Source organism: Pristis pectinata, chromosome 2 (genome assembly GCF_009764475.1).
Source record: "Pristis pectinata isolate sPriPec2 chromosome 2, sPriPec2.1.pri, whole genome shotgun sequence".
Taxonomy (NCBI): Eukaryota; Metazoa; Chordata; class Chondrichthyes; order Rhinopristiformes; family Pristidae; genus Pristis; species Pristis pectinata.
Genome location: NC_067406.1, coordinates 129,074,086 through 129,094,805, shown reverse-complemented (window position 1 = coordinate 129,094,805; position 20,720 = coordinate 129,074,086). Strand labels below are relative to the sequence as shown.

Genomic DNA, 20,720 nt, shown 5'->3' with positions numbered 1-20,720 from the left:
CCACAGTAAGCTGCTCACCAGTGATTCATTTTCAAGAAGTCTGTGGTCAGTGAATTATTTAATATACTGCTGGCCATTAGAAAGTGCTGCTGGCAGATGTTGTGCACAGGATATCACTGTGACATCGCAAATTCTATCACCAAGGTCTCATTCCCAAAACCCACACAATGTGCTCCTATCAGAATTCTTTATGTGAATCAATAACAGAAGTCCTAGATTTCTCTCATGATTGAGGGGTAACCTGATAGAGGTATACAAGATCATGAGGGGCATAGACAGGGTGAAAGCACATAGTCTTTTTTCCCCAGGGAGAGGGTGCTAAAAACAAGAGGACACAGGTTTAAGATCAGGGGCGAGAGATTTAAAAGGGACATCGGAAGCAGCTTCTTCACACAAAGGGTGGTGCGTATTTGGAATGAGCTGCCAAAAATAATGGCTGAGGCAGGCACGTTAGCAACGTTTAAAAGCCACCTAGATAAGTACATGTACAGGAGAGGTTTAGCGGACTCTGGGCCAAACGCAGACAGATGGGACTAGTTCTCTGGGCAACACAGTCGGCATGGACAAGTTGGGCCGAAGGGCCTGTTCCCATGCTGTAAGACTTTATAAGCTCCAACGTCCACCAGCAACGGAGCAAGCCCATGCTACACCACCTGTGAGATCACAAGCTGCACTAATGACTTCAGGCAAACCCAAGCTGAGGTTAAGGTGAATCACAGCCTGAAGTGCTGGACCAATTTCCCAATGGTCACTATTCAAACTGGTACTGATCACACATGATCAAAACATGTGCAAGTGGGTCTACTTTCTAGAAGGTTATGTCACATAATTCATGAATTTCATGAGAATTCACGAGTCACTGTATTCATGAATTTTAGACCATTATATTTTTATAGGATAAAATAGTAAGTTTGAAAAGAGATTCCGTAGAAATTGCTGCACTTTGGTTGCTTGAATGAGAGTCCCCTATGTTTCAATTACGATACTGCGAGTACAATACCAGCTGATGTGATTTAGTCTGCATCCCATGGGCTTGAATTCATGGAGACGTCTATTGTATCTAGAAAACAATGGGAATGGGAGATTGTGCAAGAAATAATGATAAATTGATGGAAAAAAAATCAGAGAGAGATGAATATTGAAGTCAGCTGCTTTGCAGAGAAAGGGGACAAAGATACCAGTTGTGAGGGGAACTGTGGTGCTTTTTTTTCCCCAAAACAGAAGTGGACAGGCTGATGTTCAAGAGAAAGCAATTAGAAATGGCCTTCTTAATATCTTAGGCTTTCAGGATAGCAAGGTTGCATGCGACAGCAATATCAAAAAGTGTCTCTTTGAGAGATTCAGGAAGATTAAATGGAAACCTAACTTGATGAAAGAAGAATGAGAGAAATCATAAGAGAGGGCACAAGGTGAGGGACAGGAAATTGATGTTTGGGGTGAGGAATTACAGAGTCAGGCCAAGGAAGGCAGAGAGGACAGGAGTTCCACCATTAGCTCACAGATGATCAACACATTCCTGCCAATGTTGCACATCCTTTTTTAGCCTTACCTAATAAAAATCTATTTCAGTCTCAAGTATTTCTATTACCCTTGAACCCACAACCTTTAAGTACACTGTTCCAAATATCTTCTATGTTTTGTGTTAACATAAATAAAGCAGGCTATCAGATCGAACAAAGAGATAACTGTCTTTCTTAATGGTTTCATGTTCCTGTTGTGAAGAACAACCAATCAACCATTAAAAACAAAATCCTTTTTAGCAGGAGAGTTTCAGGTTTAAAATGGCAAGCACACAAAATTAAAGTCAGCTCTTACTTACCAACAGAATACCTGCCAGCACACTATCATTTTCCCTGCCTCTGTAGCACCCATCTTCCCCATTACACACATCCTTCGCCTACAGCTCTAGGCAAACCCTGCCTCTTCTCCATTACTAACTCCCTACCTTGCTTCACGCCAGTCCCATATCTCATCTTGTCAGTCATTAAATCCCATATCTGTCCCTCCTGCTCCTCAAACCACAAGAAATGCCTTTGGCTCTTATGCTACTTATGGGGTGTAATGACCTTTCTCTTGTACCAGGATCTCCAACTCTTCCTTAATTCCTTCATTCCACTGAGGAATATCCACATGCAGGGAGTAGTCACAGCAGGAACGGTTATCAGCTGCTTCATGCCATTTTTCAAAGGCAGTTAGCAAAGTAGCATTCTTCTCTGGTACAACATGGTCAACTGCAAAAAGAACATTTATAGATGAATCAAGAAATTAAGTAGATTCTAGAAAGGTTTTACAGATCAGAACCATTGAAAAAAAAGGTACCGGAAGTCTACCATGAGATGCATTTTGCTACCATGGTTCCTTTAACTTCAGGAATTCATAAATATTGATACCTGTATGCTATTCCTTACAATGGATTTGGATAGATAAAAGTGAGTGACTTAAACTGTCTTCACAATTGAGGGATTATTTTCACAAGGGAGTTGAAAGAGAATAAGTCCTGCACCAAAAGGTTATGCTTGGATATATGGGACATTGTCTAAAGGGCCATGTAAATAATAACATAAATTATTTTTGAATTTTTATTTACTTACAAATCACTTTACAAAGAAGCATATTCAAAATGGAACATGTACCTAGAAGCATTGTAATCAAGCTGTTCAGAGACCCATTCATAAACTCTGCTGGAATATCTTTCAGAACAATGCTTGTATAGCCAAACAATGGTTTGCAATATTTTAGTAATTGAGATTATTACCACTTTTAAGAAATAGGAATAGGTCCAGCATCAAATATACTGTACAATACCGCAAGTACCTTTTCCACCATTACTTACTTACCTGTTACATGATATTATGTGAAGTTTATATGTTTTCCCTGTGGCCGCATGGGTTTCTCTTGGGTGCTCTGGTTTCCTGTCACATACGGAAATTGTGCTAGTTGGTAAATTGGCTGCTGTAATCTATCCCTAGCGTAGGTGCCTGGTGAGACAATCTGGGATTGGCATCTATGGCCATGTGAGAGAAAATGGGTCAGAGAAATAAGTGGGGGAAACAATATTTCCCTGAGAACCAGTAGAGACTCTATGGCTGAATGGCCTCCTTTATGTCATAAGAAAACATGAGGGGAAAAAAAATCAGTTACATACCCTGGTAATTTACTGAATAGTGTTTTTTTTAGTGTTGTGCATTAACAGCGATGCTCCATTGAAGATGAAAGGCCAGGGACGGGGAATGGGCATTAGGAAAGTTATATTTCTTACTTATCATTGTGGTTCCTCCTGCCAGGGCTGCCTTTGTTCCTTGAAAGAAGTCATCTACACTAGTGGTGCTCATATGGGGTTTCAGCAAATAGGTGTTTGCGTCGATCCCTCCTGGGATAACCATCCTGCCATTTGCCTCGATGGTTTTCACACCAGAAGGAACATTTAGATTGTCCCCTATTTCTCTGCAAGATAAAAAGGAACACAAGTCATAATATATCCAAGCACAAAACAGAGTCCAATCTAAGAGTAATCGTTGATAAACATCGATGACAAAGCATATAGGTTTTGATTCAAAGAAAGATTCAATTATTAATTTTGGTTGACATCCTTTGAAATTCATTTGCAGCCATTTCTTCAGTCCGTATTGCAATGCAATGTCAGAGCTACAGGTACAAAACCAGAAAACCACATAAAATTACTGACAAATGCTGAAATAGTGGACAAGGGTACAAAAATCCTGCTGAACATCAGGCCAATTCCAGCAAACAGCTGAAACACAGAAGCTTGGGAACCAGTGCAAAAGTCAGGCAGAGCCTGTGCAATAAGAGGGGGATTCAGGAGCTTGGTGCTTACCCTGATCCCACTCAGTACTGCCAGCAATACTGCTGGCACCTAGCCAATTAAATAGCAGTTAATCTAGGACTCCTGTACATACACTGCCAAATGTGAAATCACAGATTTACAAAAAGATTCTGAAGGCCCAATATGTCAGTTTGCTTCACAACTGGATTCCAAATGAATTCCAATAGCATACACCAGATCTACTGCAATTCCCAGCACAAAGCTGTGGAAAGCCTCTTAGATTAGGCACGAGAAACCTGGTGCTGGATATAAAACTGGATTAATTCCTGTCGGGAATGTTGGGCAAAGATTTAGAAGGAAAATGAGAAAGTAAATTTATTTTCTTCGAACTATGTTGCTTTATCTTAAATGTGTTTTAATTACGTATTGTCATTTTATTTAATATTTTTTAGTTATTTACTACAACGTTAATATTATTTAGATCTCTGATTGTCAAAGAAATTTTAAAGTTCTTAAAAGTCATTTGGATCTTTTGCAAGCAGCAAAGCTGGGAGCAAGCTGTCAAAGCTGGGAGCAAGCTGTCAAAACCTTCAGATTAGATTTGGAGCTGGGGCCTCCTCACTGCACCAGTGGCTTCACCATTGCTGAAACTACATCACTGGAGCGCTGGATGCTCTGATCCAGATTGATGCTCGGTCAAAGAGGGCCACAGAAGCAAGAACTGGCCCAACAAAAGCCCATCACATGAACTTTCTATTTTAGTATTAAAAGTTATATTGGCTTGTCAATGATCTCATGTGAAAATCTCACAAGCTCAATTTATGGAAGAAAATGAGCCATGATGCTGAAACGGTTAATCAAGAGATAAAGATTTAAATTTTAGTACACAAACTTAACCAATATAAAAGAAAACCTAAGATGACAGATTGAGTAATGGCTTTTAAAAAGGGACTATAAAGACATTCATAAACCAGGCACAGAACTACCTAGTGAAAATGTGTAATTACAGTATGACACATTTACATAGGTAAATAGCATTATGAATGAAGTTATATGAATTTAGTAGAGAGTAAAAATGGCATGTTCAAGCATGTGTCCACAGAAGTAAGGCATTTATGTTTGGAGATTTGAAATAGTTTCTCTGGAACTACACCAAAATAAAGATTCCTAGTTATTTATGTTTTCAGTTGTAATTTACTTCCTGCCCTTTGTCCAAGCCATAGCTCATTTCTCCTTGAAGGCAGTGCCTCAAAACTTTAGTTTGTGAGCTGATCAGCTCTTCATTTAATATTGGTGTGGTGTCAGACATTGTACAGGCAGAGAATACTCCATTCTATTCTCCATTTTTGTGCTTAAATGTGTGTGCAGAACTTTGTTTTCCAGATTCTGGTTAAGCTACCCTGAGAATAAAGGCTGGACCTTGTTGAAGTTAGAAACTAAAGAGCAGCAAACTGAACAATTATATTTAAAGTTTATGAAGTGGGTGTCTTATAAATGTCAGGAGAAGGAAAGGGCTTACAAATGCAAAAGGTATGCAGAATTCCCTTCTTGAATGGGACTGAATCTTAATGTACTTACACTAAACATTATCTAACATTTCATCCAAAAGTTTACATCATTATTAGACCTACACAGAAGTTGCTTCCAGTTTTCTCTCCCACTGACAAAGTACATAGTTTTTACTTGGCATCATCCCTTGAAGTCACAGCCAAGACGTGCAGAGTTATTCAGTTAACTCCTTGAGTGTCTGTATAGTAATCTGCTGCAGCAGATTGCTTACTCAGTGATATTACTGGGAAGGAAATCAGGCCAACTCTTCAATGACTAAGGTATTTGGTTTCACTAGGTAACAGCTCAGGTAATAAACACACATCAAGTGTAAGATTTAATTGAACTTAAGAAAGCCCTTTCATTGTACCACTTAGTAATACAAGTAAATTTTCTGAGTAGTTCAATTTCAGGTGAAATCTTAGGAAAGGCAATGGGGATCTGTGGACAGCGGTGGCAGGTAAAACCTATGCCACAATATTTTTCTTATATGACTCTGTACTAAGAAAACAATTACAAACAAAATCCAAAGCTCCACCTCCTGCTTACTAACTAGTCCTGACTGCCATAAGCGCAAATGCACAAACACTGGGTGAAAAAAAGGTGGTGTTGAATTGTGAGGCGCTCTATACCCTCCGAAGCTAACTGTTTAGGCTCCTCCAAGATCATTTGGAGAGAAGCTGTATCTTATCTTATCCCATCCCATCTAGGAAAAAAAGTAGAATTCAGTTATCAATACTCAGGTGATGTCACAGGCAGCATTTAACACACATTGATATTTTAACAAATCTGGATTTCTGAGATACAAATTTTTATAAGATGCTTCATATTAATTCACACTTTACAGTTTAATTTGTATTTTGAAAATGTTCAGATTAGCTGAAGTAATGATTAGAGAATGTAAGGTTAGCAGCAGACATCAATAACTATCTGTACTATCTGACTCAAGGAACAACCAAGCCCAACAACATCATCCACATTCCTAGTGTAAGGTGAACAAACGTACTAAAATGATGGCAAACTAAAAGAAAACTTGCTTGTTAACCTTGTACAAGGGTTCATATTCTACAGTAACATCCCACGAGGAAGAAAATTATATTTTTCAATCATAAAAAGCAATCTAACCACAAACACAATCCAATGCAACTCACAGCAGATGGAACACACCACTAGCAAAATCAGCATCTGAAAGCTTGAGACATTCATGTTGCTCCATTATTGTCTCAAAGGATGTTTACTATTGCAAATTTCCAGAACTTTGATACCAGTTCAGATATAGGATTAGGTTTAACTACTTACACATGCTTATATTCCCTTCCCTTTGCTAGTATCTATACTATTGCAAATCTTCCACATCACTTCGATGCATCCTTCTTAGCAATTTACTATGGGCATTCCAAATGCATTTGCATTAAACTATGCATGACAAGTGCATACACACAGCTGCCATGAAATTCCATATTCATAGAGGAGCTTGTTACAGATGCTTTACCTTATGATTCCATCCTCTAGATAAATATCAGCATAGAAGGACCGGTCTTCATTGATGATCCTTCCACCTTTAATAAGAATTTGATCACTCTATAAAAAGAAGTAAAAAGTTGAGTACATGACAAAGAAAAAAATCTGTACCATTAACAGGACAAAATAAAAGCAGTAGAAAAAAACCTTTGCATTGAGTAAACAAAGCAGTACCCATTATCGAAAGATACACTGACGTACAGTTGAAGATACAGAAGTACACTTGGAACCAAAACTGGGTCTGTGTTGGGTTGGACTCAGCTGTGATAACTGCACAATGTTATGGTCAGTCTATCCTCGCTATCAACACTCATACATGAAAATGGTCACTTGGAAACAGTAAAGAACCAGAACTGAATTAAAACATACCAGAATTTTTATATCTACTTAAGATCCTGTACAAACTCAAATCCTTCTAAAAGCTGGATGTACCTTCATCAATGTCAGCCCCTTATATAATGCGATAAGCACTGGTTTGTTCTCTCACTCTCAAGGCATACATTATCCTCTTGGTGCTTGAAAACTCGGGTCACAACCAACAAAAACTCACCTTGCTTACAAAGAAGATGTGACTTTATATTGACAAAAGTAAATATGCTGGAGAATTACTCACTCACATCATCCTCCATTTCTGATTGCTTCAATTTCATGCCAACAGTTTACACAGAATGAAAAGGTGTAGCCATTTCTGGCAATTTAGGTTGCTTTGGAACCATACCAACAGCATACAATAGATTGATGAGTTTCCTTGAGATGCACCTACCCTCTATGCCAGCACTGTGTTTTGGAAAGCATCCCACACATGTGGCAATGTCCACAAGGCAAGCTGGTATTAATAATCCTTCCAAGAAGACATATTGCACAACTAGACACAACAGCAAGAGCTCAACTCATCCAATTAGCTGTTGAGTATGAAGGAAGTTTACCTAATATAGCATACTGCCAGCTCAACTCATCCAATTAGCTGTTGAGTATGAAGGAAGTTTACCTAATATAGCATATTGCCACCAGTTTAAGAATGAAGTAGAAATTGGATCTTAGTATCTCAAACCATTTTCTAAATTTGTTATAACTGTAAATTTTTGACTATAACCCAATGGATAACTTTATCTACAGTAAGCAGTAAGCCTAAGTAGTAAGTAAATAAAAATGAATCCCCATATTTAATTACTGGTTTAGTGACCTTTATTAATGGGGGTAGAAGCTATAATCTTAAACCAAAGACAATCACCTTCCATGGCACATATTATGGAATTTGATGGAAAGAGGATATATAATTTGAATGTCTTGTGGAATTGCTTTCACAGACTTGAATATTTCAAATTTACCACAATACAAAGCATAGTGTATTGTTTTAAATGTTTTGGAATTTTTGGGTTAGCATGTTGTTTGTCAATCAGGACAAGAATTGGAAACCCAGATGTAGAGGGTCTTAGAGTTTAGAAACAGTGGCAGGATCGTAGAGTATCTGAAGCTTTGAGAGTTGCAAGGATCTACAAGTACTGGAAAATGCAAGATGTGGTCAAAGAATTGTGACATATCAGAATACTAACCAGATCCTGCAAACTCTTCAAGGTAAATACTGTTGCTTGGCAGATATTCTTAAAGTCTTGAGTACTTGAATAATATCCAATTATGTTCTTGTAGCTGGGCAGCTTGTCTCGAGCACGTATTGAACCTGATCATCCTATTGGGCATCTGCTCATCACTCATCAACATTTTACCAAGAAGTCAGGCAAACTCCTAACTAATTAAGTGAACTCTTTAAAGTGTTAAAATTAATTAAAAGGAATTTTTTTTAAAAGTTCCTGGCTTACTGGCTGAGAATTCTTTAATATGATTGGTCACTCACGCAACTCAATGACACTACAGCTGCTGGATGCCACGGATCCCTTGAATTAACACCTCGGAGCAACTAACATTAGCTGGAAGTCTGAATCTTTGTGGTTAGCCTTCAAGGTCAGTGATTAGCTCCATGACCAATTAATTTCAGAAGCAAAGTTCAAAGCTCAGACATTATTAATTCACACATTTAGAGCATAAGACACAGGAGAAATTTCTATCCCATTATATCTTTAATTACTTGTGAAAATTATTTTTTCTAGGACCAAAGAGCTTGTTAAGTAATAATTCTGTCAATGTTTCTTTAAAAATTCACCTAGATCACATGTAACAAAACACAAGACTTTCAGGTACGTTATGATGAGATTAGTTCTTTTCAATGTAATAGAATTTTTTCTCTCTGGTAGGAGAAAGTGCAGCCTTCAGAGAAGGGCTGAACAACTCGGCACACTTTGGGAATTCTCTGTGGAAACATGCACGCAAAAATCCAAAAGCTACTGTGAGTTTCATGCTGGCAGCAAAACCAGCAGACACTGTTAGTTTCACCATCAAAGACTCTGGCGATTCTAGCATGGGAGAAAACTCCAGTACAACGCTGAGGAAGAAAGGAAATCAGATGGATTGTCTGAGAAGCATGATGGGAAGCATGCAGGAGTGGAGAGGTGGTACCAGTCAGCTTGGGGAGAGGAAAGATATCTTGAAAAAGGGGCATCTTTGTTCTCTGGGGCATCCAATGTACACCACAGGACTAGACATGCAAATCAAGTCCAGCTGGTGCTAATTCTCACACAAGCCTAAGTGCTTGTGACCAAAGGCAAACAGTTTGAAAGGCCTCAGGCTAATGCTGCAGTGAACAGCACAACTGGTCTTGGAGGCAGATTAAAGAATGGCAGTAAAGTAAAATTAAATCAATACATTATTCATTTTAGTCAAAATGACTGTATTTATTCAGAATGCTTAGCTTGTCCTGAAATACATTCCTTGGACTGTATTTTCCCCAGTACGGATACTTCCAACCAACATATTGATTCCACGGTTCTGGAAACATTAGCAATGCACATTAGCGGATGTTAATGGTAATCTCAGCTACACTTGTGACTCTCAAGTCCAAGGAACCTGCACGTACAAAAGTTAATGGCTTGACTTAAATAAAAAAGTCCCCGTGAATGACTAAACTTTTATTAAAAACATCCTTCAGCTGGCAATACTATATGCCATTATTAACTGACTATTTTGTACAGTATGAATATTAAATGATCCTGTTTAATACTCAGAACCATTTATGAAGACTGATACAGGAACAAGATATATAAAAGGTAATTCACCATTAGATGTAAAATTGCCCTCTTACTATAGTAATACAGAAGTATTTCTAAAACAATATGGAACTCTAATGACTCCAAGCATACCTAAAGCCATAATTATTTGCTAGTAGCAACTCCTTAGCCTAATCTCCACCATTATTACATGGTATACAATGCATCAGTAATAATTAGGTAACTTCTATATTCTCCTGAAATGTTCATAATAATCATGAAACCAGCTCAGAATAAGATTTAACCAACAGTAATTGCCTTTTCTTTAAATCATAACTAACAGTATAGCAGACCTTCAATTGGCCATTTTAGTCAATCGCCATCCAAGAACTTTGATTGTGTTCAAAATACCATAATTACAAACTGAGCACAGACCAAATGAGTATCTGAATGGTTCTATGAACTGGAGACATCAACTGCATCATACAATTTGATCACAGTGTCTATATGCATTACATCTGAGTATCACCCACTGATCTGGAGAACCAGATTTATCTTGTACAATTATTTTCCACATTATCTGTTATAATAATCAATAATTAAATTTAATAAACCAGATGGTCCAACAATTAAGATTCACTCATTTCTCTGGAGAGTATATGGTAATTAGTTTTTAATTACAGAGCAAACACATGGTCTAATTAAAAGCCTGGTTTATGTATTAGATTGTACCTATAATTCTAGGTTTCCTGACCATTGTTTCCAGAATGGTCAGATTCTTTAGTTTAGATTGCTTGGCAGGTGTTGGCATGAGTTATTTGAGGTTTTAACTGTTCAACAGTATAAAGTCATGACAATACCAACATGCAAACATACTCTACAATTCACACATGAAAGATATTATTGACTTATCTGTCAAACATATCTTTCAACAACAGTTTCCACTGTAGAGGTAACAAAACAGAGAAGTAAAGATAAAAGAAAAACTGTGAGTCAGATGTTTTAGCAAATGCCATCAAAAGTTTGTTCAATGAGATAAATTTTAAGGAAGGTCTTAAAAGACAATAGCAATAACAAAAACTTCCATTTAAAGAGCACCTTTAATGTAGCAAAAATATCCTGTGGTGCTTCACCGTAGCTTTATCAAACAAAAAAAAATACCAAAACAAATAAGGAGAAGTGGGACAGCTAACCAAAAGCTCTAAACTTTAAGAAGCAATCTTTAAGGAAGAAAGAGAGGCAAGCAGGTTTATGAAGAGAATTCGAGCACAGTGCCTTGGACATTGAAGGTATGGACAGCAATGGTGTGGCAATTAAATCTGGGGCTGTTAAAGAGGCCAGTATTGGATAACTGCAGATGATCCCAAAGGGCTACAGAGTGTGAGGGATAGGGAGGGGTAGGATAATCAGAACGGGCGTGATGGAGGGGAACTAAGGGTTGAAAACAATGATGAGCACGTTACAGATTGTGGCATTGCTTAACTGGGAGCCAATGTAGGTTAGCAAGCACAAGGGTGAAGGGTGAATTGAACAGTGGGAGGTAGGACATGGGCAAGAACATTTTCCAAGACCTCATGGAGTACAACAAGGGAGGACAGCAGGTATCATTTTCAGCCTCAGTAATAACCTCCAATCTTTCTGAATCAACTGAATCAATTGAAGTATTTGTGTTTAGAGGTTAAAAAAATGAATTGATGAATGTTTCAACAGCAGATGAGCTAACACAGCAGCAGTGTCAAGTAATGTTAAGGAGGTAGAAATGAACAGTCAGTGATGGTATGAAGTCCAAAAACACTACAAAAAGGTCCAACTTTTCACCAGGCTATAAATAGTCTGGTTCAGTTTGAGGCAGTTGCCAGAGAGGCAGTACTATGGAACAGACATTGAAGTCAATGGTTTCAGTATTCCCAAGGCAGCAACATCTGCAATGCATTGCAGGGACTTGGAAAGGGAAGCACAATGCCCAAGACAACACTTGCAATGCTAGCTGGCATAGGTGTCAAATAGGGAAGCAGAGTTTAATGCCTGTTTAACTAGAACAGAAGAAGTGTTTGAGAGGGAATGAAAAATAGAAGTGGGTTGCAGACATATGAAGGTGATGATTTGGATTTTAAAGATCGATAGCTGACCAAAACTTATTGAGGGACATTACGTGAATAAGTTAGGACAAGTTGAAGTTTATGTTAGTGAGGTTCTGGGAGAGCATCAAGGAGAACACTGAGAAAGCAAGTACAGGAATAATACATGCAAGCATTTAAGCAATAGGCACTGATATGAAGGTGGGGATAAGCAATGCAGCAAAACAGGAAAGGAAGAGATTTTAAAGGCCAGTTCGGTCTTAAACAGATGCCCAGCCATTGGACCAGCTAGCAGTGGCTGGGCAGTTAATTCAGAAAGATTGGAGGTTATTACTGGGGCTGAAAATGATACTTTTGTGTTAATAAAAGCTACTCTCCAACATAAGCGAGACCTGGTTACGTGCAGGTTATTAGACACTACGGAAACAGATCATTTGCCATTAAATACTGATTAAAACTGGACCTAAACCTTTGAATTGTTTTACTAAAGGAAAGCATGCAAATGACCGAAAGAAGACGGATGACTATAAATCTTTGGCAGATATCAAAAGTTAATATGAGAAAATGATTGAAGAAAATTGGCTCATTGATTCCAACATTCCAGCCCTCAAGGCTTTGGCACCATTTAATTAGGTCATTTAATTTGATATCCCTTGATGCCTTTATTGAATAAATATTTAGAAAATTTTCATTGACTCCACATCCAGAGGACCATAATTTAAACAATTAAACCTCATTTTCATTCTGATGAGTCTATGCCATAAGGAGTCTATGCTCCTCTTGGAGCCCTATGATGGTGGATAATGAAAAGGCATGGTATGATGTTCCTCTATTATTCAGTCACAGGACAAATCCAATGTAAGAATGACTTGGGGCATGAATTGAAGAGAAACTTGGAGATGGTCATCTTCACCAGTTCATGGGTTTCAGAGGTGCTATAGCAAGTTGCTGCAGTGCATCTTTTCGATGGCACACACCAGAGCCATATTGCATAGAACATTGATGTCAACTGTGGCAGATGGAGCGCCAATCAAATTCATCCTGGATAATACTGTGGTTGAAAACTATAGAGTTCTTGGAAGTCAAGGAAGGTGAATGTACCATGGTCGCAGTTACACAATAACTCATGGCTTGAATCAAAGAAGGTAATGCTGTGAACGGAACAGCAGATCTGTTCAAAGGATTCAAAAGGTTTGAAGAAATTGGCAATGACCAGAGTGTTTTCCTTATTTATTCAATTACATGATGTGGGCATTGCTGGCAAAGTCAGCATTTTTTGACATTGGACCCAATTGTCCTGGAGATAGTATTGGTGAGACACCTTCTTGAACCATTGCAGTCCTTCTGATGAAAGTATTCCTACAATGGGGTTAGGTAGGGAGTTCCAAGATTTAGACCCAGTGACAAGACAGAAACAGCAATATACTTCCAAGTCAATGTTGCTTGCGATTTGAAGTGGAACCAATAGGTGTCGGTGTTCTCATGCATGTGCTATCCTTATCCTTCAGAGAATTACAGAGTAACCTAGGCAAGTAACTGCAGAATATTGTAAAATGGTACATGCTGTGGCTAAGGTGTACCAGTGGCAAAGGGAGTGAACAGTTCTAGTAGTAGATTTGTGGCCAATTAAACAGACTGTTTTGTCCTGGATAGTACCAATCTTCTTGACTAGTCGCTGTAGCTGTACTCATTCAAGCAAGTGAAGAGTATTGCATCATATTCCTGATATACCTTGAAGATATTGGAAGGGCTTTGCAGTATTAGATGGTAAGCTACCCGGCTTCTGACCTACTCTTGCAGCTACCAAATTCATATGGCTGGTGCAATTGAATTTATGGTCAACGATGACACCCCCTTCCCCTGTCCCGCCCTCCAAACCATTGATAATTAGGGACAGAGAAGGCAATGCCATTGAATGTCAGGGGTGGATGGTTAAACTTCCCCTCGTTGGAAATGGTCATTGTCTGGACCTTGTGCAAGACCAATTAAATTTTCAGATATCAGCCTACACCTGACTGTTCTCTAGGTCCTGCTGTGTGTGGGCATAAACTGCTTCATTTTCTGAGGCATTATGGATGCAGGCATCAGTAAATTTCTGTAGTTCTGAACCTTTGATGGAAGGAAAGTCACTGGTGGAGTAGCTGAAGATGGTCGAGTCTAAACCACTACCTAGAGGAACTCCTGCAGAGATGTTGTGCGGTTGGTGTGATTGACCTCCGATAAGCACAACCATCTCCCTTTAAATAAGATATGACCAATCATTGGTGTATTTTCCCCTTGATACCTATTGACTTGTTTTACCAAGGCTCCTCAGTAACACACAAATAGAGCCTCAATGTCACAGGCAATCACTTTCACCTCATCAGCAGAATTCAGCTCTTTGGTCTGTGCTTGGACCAAGGCTGTAAGCAGGTCTGGAGCCCTGATCCTGGAGATACGAGGTAACAACACATTCCAGGACTTGTGACAAGAACACAAGATGATAGATGGAGTTTTACAGGAAGGTCAAGTGTGGGTTTAGAGGGAATGTTTAAAAGAAATTGGATTATTTCTAAAAAAAACAAGTAATCATTAACAATGGTAATTAATGTGGAGCTAGGAGGGGAAGTTGCATTTTCAAAAGTTGAGGTCTTGTTTGATTTACCATTTCTTGGCACACAAAAATTATGATTGAAATTATATTCACCAAAAGCTACAAAGTCTTTTGCATACATCACCACCTTACTCCATTGCTACCACTCCCATTATTCTTAATTCATAAACCGTTATTGTTTTCTGACTGAGAGAGCTCTAAATTAGTCAAGACAAACAAATATTGGGCAGAGAAATGGCAAATTAAGTTTAATCCAGATGTGTGAGGTGTTGCATTTTGTTCGGTTAAATGCAAGAGGAAAGTCTAAGTAAATGGCAGGACTCTTGGAAACATTGATGTACAAAACTACCTTGGGGTGCAAGTCAATAGCTCCCTCAAAGTGGCAAAACAAATGGGTAGGGTGGTAAAGAAGGCGTATGGATTGCTTGCCTTCATTGGTCGGGGCATTGAGAATGTAAGTCAGGAAGTCAAGTTGCAGTTGTATAAAACTTTGGTTAGGCCACACGCGTAGTATAGTGTACAGTTCTGGGTGCCATGTTACAGGAAGGATGTTGCAGCTTTGGAGAGGGTGCAGAAGAGCTTCACCAGGATGTTGTCTGGATTGGAGAGTATTAGCTATAGTGAGAAGTTGGGAAAACTTGGATTGCTTTCTGTGAAGCATCAAAGGCTGAGGGGGTGACCTGATAAAATTATAAGAGGCATGGATAGGGCTTTTTCCCAGGATGGAAATGTCAACTATTAGACTGGTTTGAGGTGAGAAGAGGAAAATTGAAAGGAGATTTGCAAGGCAAGTATTTTTTTTTTTAAACACAGAGAGAGCAGTAGGTGCCTGGAACATGCTGCCAGGGAAGGTAGCGGAAGCAGGTATGATAGCAATGTTTAAGAGGCATGTAGACAGACACATGAACAGGCAATGAGCAGAGGTGTGCAGACTACGCACAGGCAGATGAGATTAATTAGATTAGCACCATAGTCAGCACAGACATGGTGGGCTGAAGGGCCTGCTCCTATGCTGTACAGAACTGTTCTATGCTCTAAATATGAAATATGCAACCATGACCATAATGCATTACTCGTCATCTTCTTTGATCTCTCTACAGCCACCATCCCTGACTGCACCGTGCTTTGTCATCACCCAGTATCTGCACCATTGTCCCAACCCATTTTCACCCTCCCATGCCCATATAATTACATCTGTTGTGCCCCAATATTCTACCTTTGGTCCATAATTCTCATCCATATGTTACTGATGGGCAATCTCATCCACAAGCAAGTTTTTTTTTGTCTCCCCACCATCAGCCTTAATTCCATAACAGCACCTGTGCCATCCAGCTGTTTGTTTTCATTAAGAGACAAATGAGCTACAACTTCTCAGTACTGATGAATGGTCTCAGACTTGAAAAGGTAACTGGAGACACAAGAGACTGCAGATGCTGGAATCTGGAGCAACGAACAATCTGCTGGAGGAACTCAGCAGGTCGAGCAGCATCTGTGGGAGGAAAGGCATTGTCAGCGTTATTCCTTTCCTCCCACAGATGCTGCTTGACCTGCTGAGTTCTTCCAGCAGATTGTTCGTTGAAAAGTTAACTGTTTCTCTGTCCAGAGATGCTGTCCACCCTGCTGAGTATTTTCAACATTATCTGCTTTTATTTCAGATTTCCAGCATCTGCAGTATTTTTATCCCTCACAACTGTCACAAATTACATTGCATTTAACTATCACTCTGCATCCTCCTCATTTCCAAATCAATGACTGGGCTCTCTGCACCCTTCCAGTCTGCCTCTTCTCTTCCAACTCTGATCTTCCCTGTAACCCTCGCACCTGCTGCAACATTAACAGAGGATCATTTGACCATCCCACCGATCTATTGGGTTATTTTCTTCCAAAATCCCCTCCTTACGTTATTCAAAAAACCAGCCAACTCTTTTCTATCAAAATCCCCCTTTTAATCAAGTATCTTGAAATATGCCAGTATATTAAAGGCACCAGTGTTTCACGCTGAAATTAGACATAAGAGTTTCGAGTTTTCCGTTTGTAACAATGCTGAAATATGAACACAATGACTTGCAATCTGCTTTTCCACTTCATGAATCCTATTGTTCACTGAATAAATTTACAGCACGTTCATATGTCTGAAAGTGAAAAATAATCTGTGCTCTAATAATAGACACTACTGTGTTCTCGGGACACATTACATAGCTGGGTTGGAGATGGGCGTCACCCACCCCAGCTGAAAAACCTTCAGCCTCAAGGCCACCGCTTCATCTACCCATTGTCCTGTCTCAAACTCACACTTTGGTGACTTTATTGATTGCCCGGGAAGACGATACAGCCAAGCTGCCCCAGAGAAACTAGTGTACGACAAAATCCCAGGTGACGGCATTACAATGTAGACCAGTCGCTAACCAAATTATATCAGACAGATGAGACTTTTTGTTCGTCCGTCTAAACTGATACATGTCACCGAGTTGAAAGACAACTGCCCCAAGATTCTGTAATACCACATCAAAGGGAGTCTCCACACATCAAACAGGGAGTCTACAGCAACGTAACAAAGAGCTCTACATGCTAGAATATTAATCACTTCAGTTTATGTTTTACCTGCAACTATCGGCAACACCCTTTCCCTAAAGAGTATTATAAATATCGATGTAAAATATCCAAAGTAATCCCACCCACAACATCCGATTGTTTGTGTAATCAGAGTTTGACCCTCAAGGTGTGTCTCAATGATGGCGCTTTGTGCTATGAAGGGTTTTTTGTCTCGGTTGAATCCATCCAGCCCCTCCCATTATATACAAAAAAATCTGTTCTCTCCATCTACAATCGGATTCACTCTTCGTTCGCCATCCGACGCCCAGAGTTGCGGGCGGTATCAATATCTTTTGTCCTTGAACTGTGATCTGACCATGAAATGACTGCTTCTGTTTAAATCAGCTTCCTTTTCTCTGTGAATCCATCAGGCTGCAAGTTATTTGTACCGACCCTTTAGGATGCATATTGATCAATCTATCGATCTCGTCTTTTCGCCAGAACAGCCACACCCACGACATTGTCTGAAACCATTTGTTCGCTTATAACTCTTTCTCTCTTTGCACGTACAGTCCCCTATCAACGCTCCAACCACAATCAGTAGTATGAGCAACATTTATTTTAATTACAAAAGAAAAACATATGCTGGAAATCGTTTGAAACGGACCATCGCCTTCTGGGCCGTTCGCCGCCATAATACAGCTTTCCCCTAGCATATCCCTGCTCCCAAAGTGGATGCAGTCAAACCCCTGGTTAAATTTTTTCCTTAGCCCCCTTTCCCCCAAGGTACCGGTATGGAGCAGACACACACACACACAGACACACACACTGGGACGCTAGCGCGCCCTTCCTTCCCCCAAAGAAAGAGCTTACCGTTACGCGGTGCATGTCCTGGTCGTCTTGGTTGGGCATGTTTGCCTGCACTTTATTGTGAGAGGAAGGGTGGGGTGTTAAAGAGTAGATTTTAGGCTTTAAACTGGGCTGCCAATTGTGACCTTACAAACTCGCTCCTTTTGGAAAGCAGTATTTATTAATGAAAGTGTTTCTGTGTGCTGGTGTAGATGTCTGCAGCCGTCCAGAGGGAGTTAGCAAAGAGCTCCTTCTAGCGGCTGCCAGCCTAATGCAGGCGCGGTTCACCTCAGGAAGCACTTCCCACCGGCAGCCGAGGGAGCCCTGCACACTGACGAAATCCAGCGGCACCAATGCCCTCGGTTTTTTTTTCCTCAACGGGCAATCAAATTAGTATAACTGGTGCTTTTCGTTTTCTCCTTTGGGTTAATGGGAAGCTACCTTAAAATGTCTGGGTTTACTCTCCCCAGCCCACCCCCGAAAGGTCTTCTGTAACCCTTCCTGTAAAATGTGTTGAGCACGCCGCCGTTTCGCAGCACGCTGCCCCTCGGTGCCAAATGAAGTCATGCCTTCCAACCCCAAATTTCCCAAGTTAAGACACCAGCGGGGCAGTCATCGCAAGAGGAGGTTTTGCTGCATTTGTTCTATTATAGAAATCCTCAGGTTGTCTTTGTTTAAATGTTGTTCAAAGGAGTTGATGGGAAGATGGAACTTTGAAATATCGTGGATTAAGAAAACCACCCGGGCGTTAAAACGAAACGTGAGAGGAAGAGCGAGTCACGCTGCCACAGACAATGGCTCCTGTGGCAACAGCGAGAGGGTGGGGAATTGTTCAAAGTGATGGAAACGCTTCTGCTCTGCGCCAGCCCGGATTCCGGCACAGTGACTGCAGCATGAAGCAAGCCCCGAGGAGTGAGCCTCTCTCCTTCCCCTGCCCCCGGTCGCCTGATTCCAGTTCAATAAACACCGAACAAAAGAATCAGTCCACTTTACAGCGGGGCACTTTTAACCAGGAATGGATTTGTTAAATCCCTCCTCCACGGTGACTGAAAACCACCATAAAGCCCCTGTTGTATCACGACTTTCAAACAACTTAATCCAATCAAAAGGTGTTTAAAATGAAGCCTCCTCCCGGTGACTTTGGAAACTGGATGGGATGATTTGATTGTTATATGAGAAGGAACTTTTGTGCGTGTGGTGTTGGCGTCGTTGTATGACAATGACGATGATGGGGGGGTGTACCTTGCCTTGTTCCCAGCCCTGCAGCAGCTCCTTGCCCGTCGCAGCTTTGATCTCCAGCGGGCCCCTCTCCTCCCTCTCGCTGGGAGAGCTGATGACCGAGCCGGAGATCTCGCTGATGTCGCTGGCTGTTTCGCTCAGTCTGTCCGATTCCGGGGACAGGATGTCATGCCGACTGGAGCTCCTGGATGCCTTGGAGCTGCGTCGCCCCACGCTGTAGGCATCGAAATCTATTGTCTTACTCTCATACGCACCTTCCACGGTGCAGAACATGCCTCCGTATTTCTGCCGGGGGGTTTGAGCCGTGGTACCCGGTCTAGCCAGGTACACCGGGAGATCATCCTCCTTGTTCCAGTGTCTCTTACCATCAGCCATCCTTCCCGCACACTCTCTGAGAAAGAGAGAAACGGCCCGATTTCTGGGAATCGAACAAGACCTCAACTCTCTGCAACACTCACACTTTCACACCCTCGCACACCCACACCGGCAGTAAAGTGGAACCCAGTCAGCATCTAGCAAGTCAATGAATCCTCCAGTGACAGCAGATTTCAGCCAAAGCTTCTGACACGGAAGTAATAGCGTCTGCAGAAATGCAAAGAAAAGTGTCGCTGTTGGTTCGGCAGGTTTTTTTTGGTCATTCCTTCCTCTGAGGAGGGGCCTTGGGATGAATTCTGAGTGGGAGTTGGGAGGGCGAGGGGTGGCTTGGCGGAAAGCAGCAGCATTGAAACGATCGATCAAAACGTGCCCGGATGATCAGCATTCAGTGCACGGTGAGCTGTCCTTTCAGCACCGTCCCACACTGGCGGACCGCTGGGGGTGGGGAGTTCAGGCAGCGTCGTCAGCCTGAGGTCACTCTTTGGCTGGAGAATGGTCACGTTAGTTTTCTTGCAAGACAGACGCGTGGCCTGACCTCTCTGCAGGTAGAGTGCGCGTACATGGACTTTTGTTGGGATCATCATATCTGCGCGCTCTTAAAGCAAAGAACAAAGTTCAACCGATTACCTTAGATCGAATTTTCAAAATATTAACTGGTGGTTGAAAAACTAAACATACACATGAACGGAAATTGGTGATGTAGCTTACAAAGCATTAAAAGAAATTATGAGAACTGGATGCAAATTTAAGTCCATATAAACACAGCCCTTGTCAAATCATCACGTGATTATATCGATTTACATCTGAGAAGCAACTACTAACCTCTGGCCTGCGGCCATCAACAAAACTGAAGGACTGTGTTAATATCAAAATAACGAGAATTTTAACGATAGGGAGATTTCTAACCAGGATGTTGCCTGGATTGGAGAGCGTGTCTTATGAGGATAGGTTGAGCGAGCTAGGGCTTTTCTCTTTGGAGAGGAGGATGAGAGGTGACTTGATAGAGGTGTACGAGATGATAAGAGACATAGATCAAGTGGACAGTCAGAGACTTTTTCCCAGTGTGACAATTGCTAACATGAGGGGACATAATTTTAAGGTGA

General features: G+C 40.7%; 1 protein-coding gene across 2 annotated transcripts in view; it reads right to left on the bottom strand.

Moving 5' to 3' along the window:
* The window catches only part of LOC127584712 (dihydropyrimidinase-related protein 1-like), a 40,853-nt gene extending 21,003 nt beyond the window's left edge, over window positions 1-19,850 (bottom strand). The window contains exons 1-4 of one of the 2 annotated variants that reach the window (XM_052041610.1): window positions 19,246-19,850; window positions 6,825-6,913; window positions 3,260-3,444; window positions 2,067-2,231 (exon numbers count right to left, since the gene is read on the bottom strand). In XM_052041610.1, the coding sequence (XP_051897570.1) occupies window positions 2,067-2,231; window positions 3,260-3,444; window positions 6,825-6,913; window positions 19,246-19,617 (811 nt within the window). In that variant the 5' untranslated portion in view covers window positions 19,618-19,850. Of the gene's footprint in view, window positions 1-2,066; window positions 2,232-3,259; window positions 3,445-6,824; window positions 6,914-18,027; window positions 18,217-19,245 lie in introns of those variants that run through there. The other variant, XM_052041617.1, reaches the window with a different exon arrangement.
* Between the last annotated feature and the right edge of the window lie 870 nt (window positions 19,851-20,720).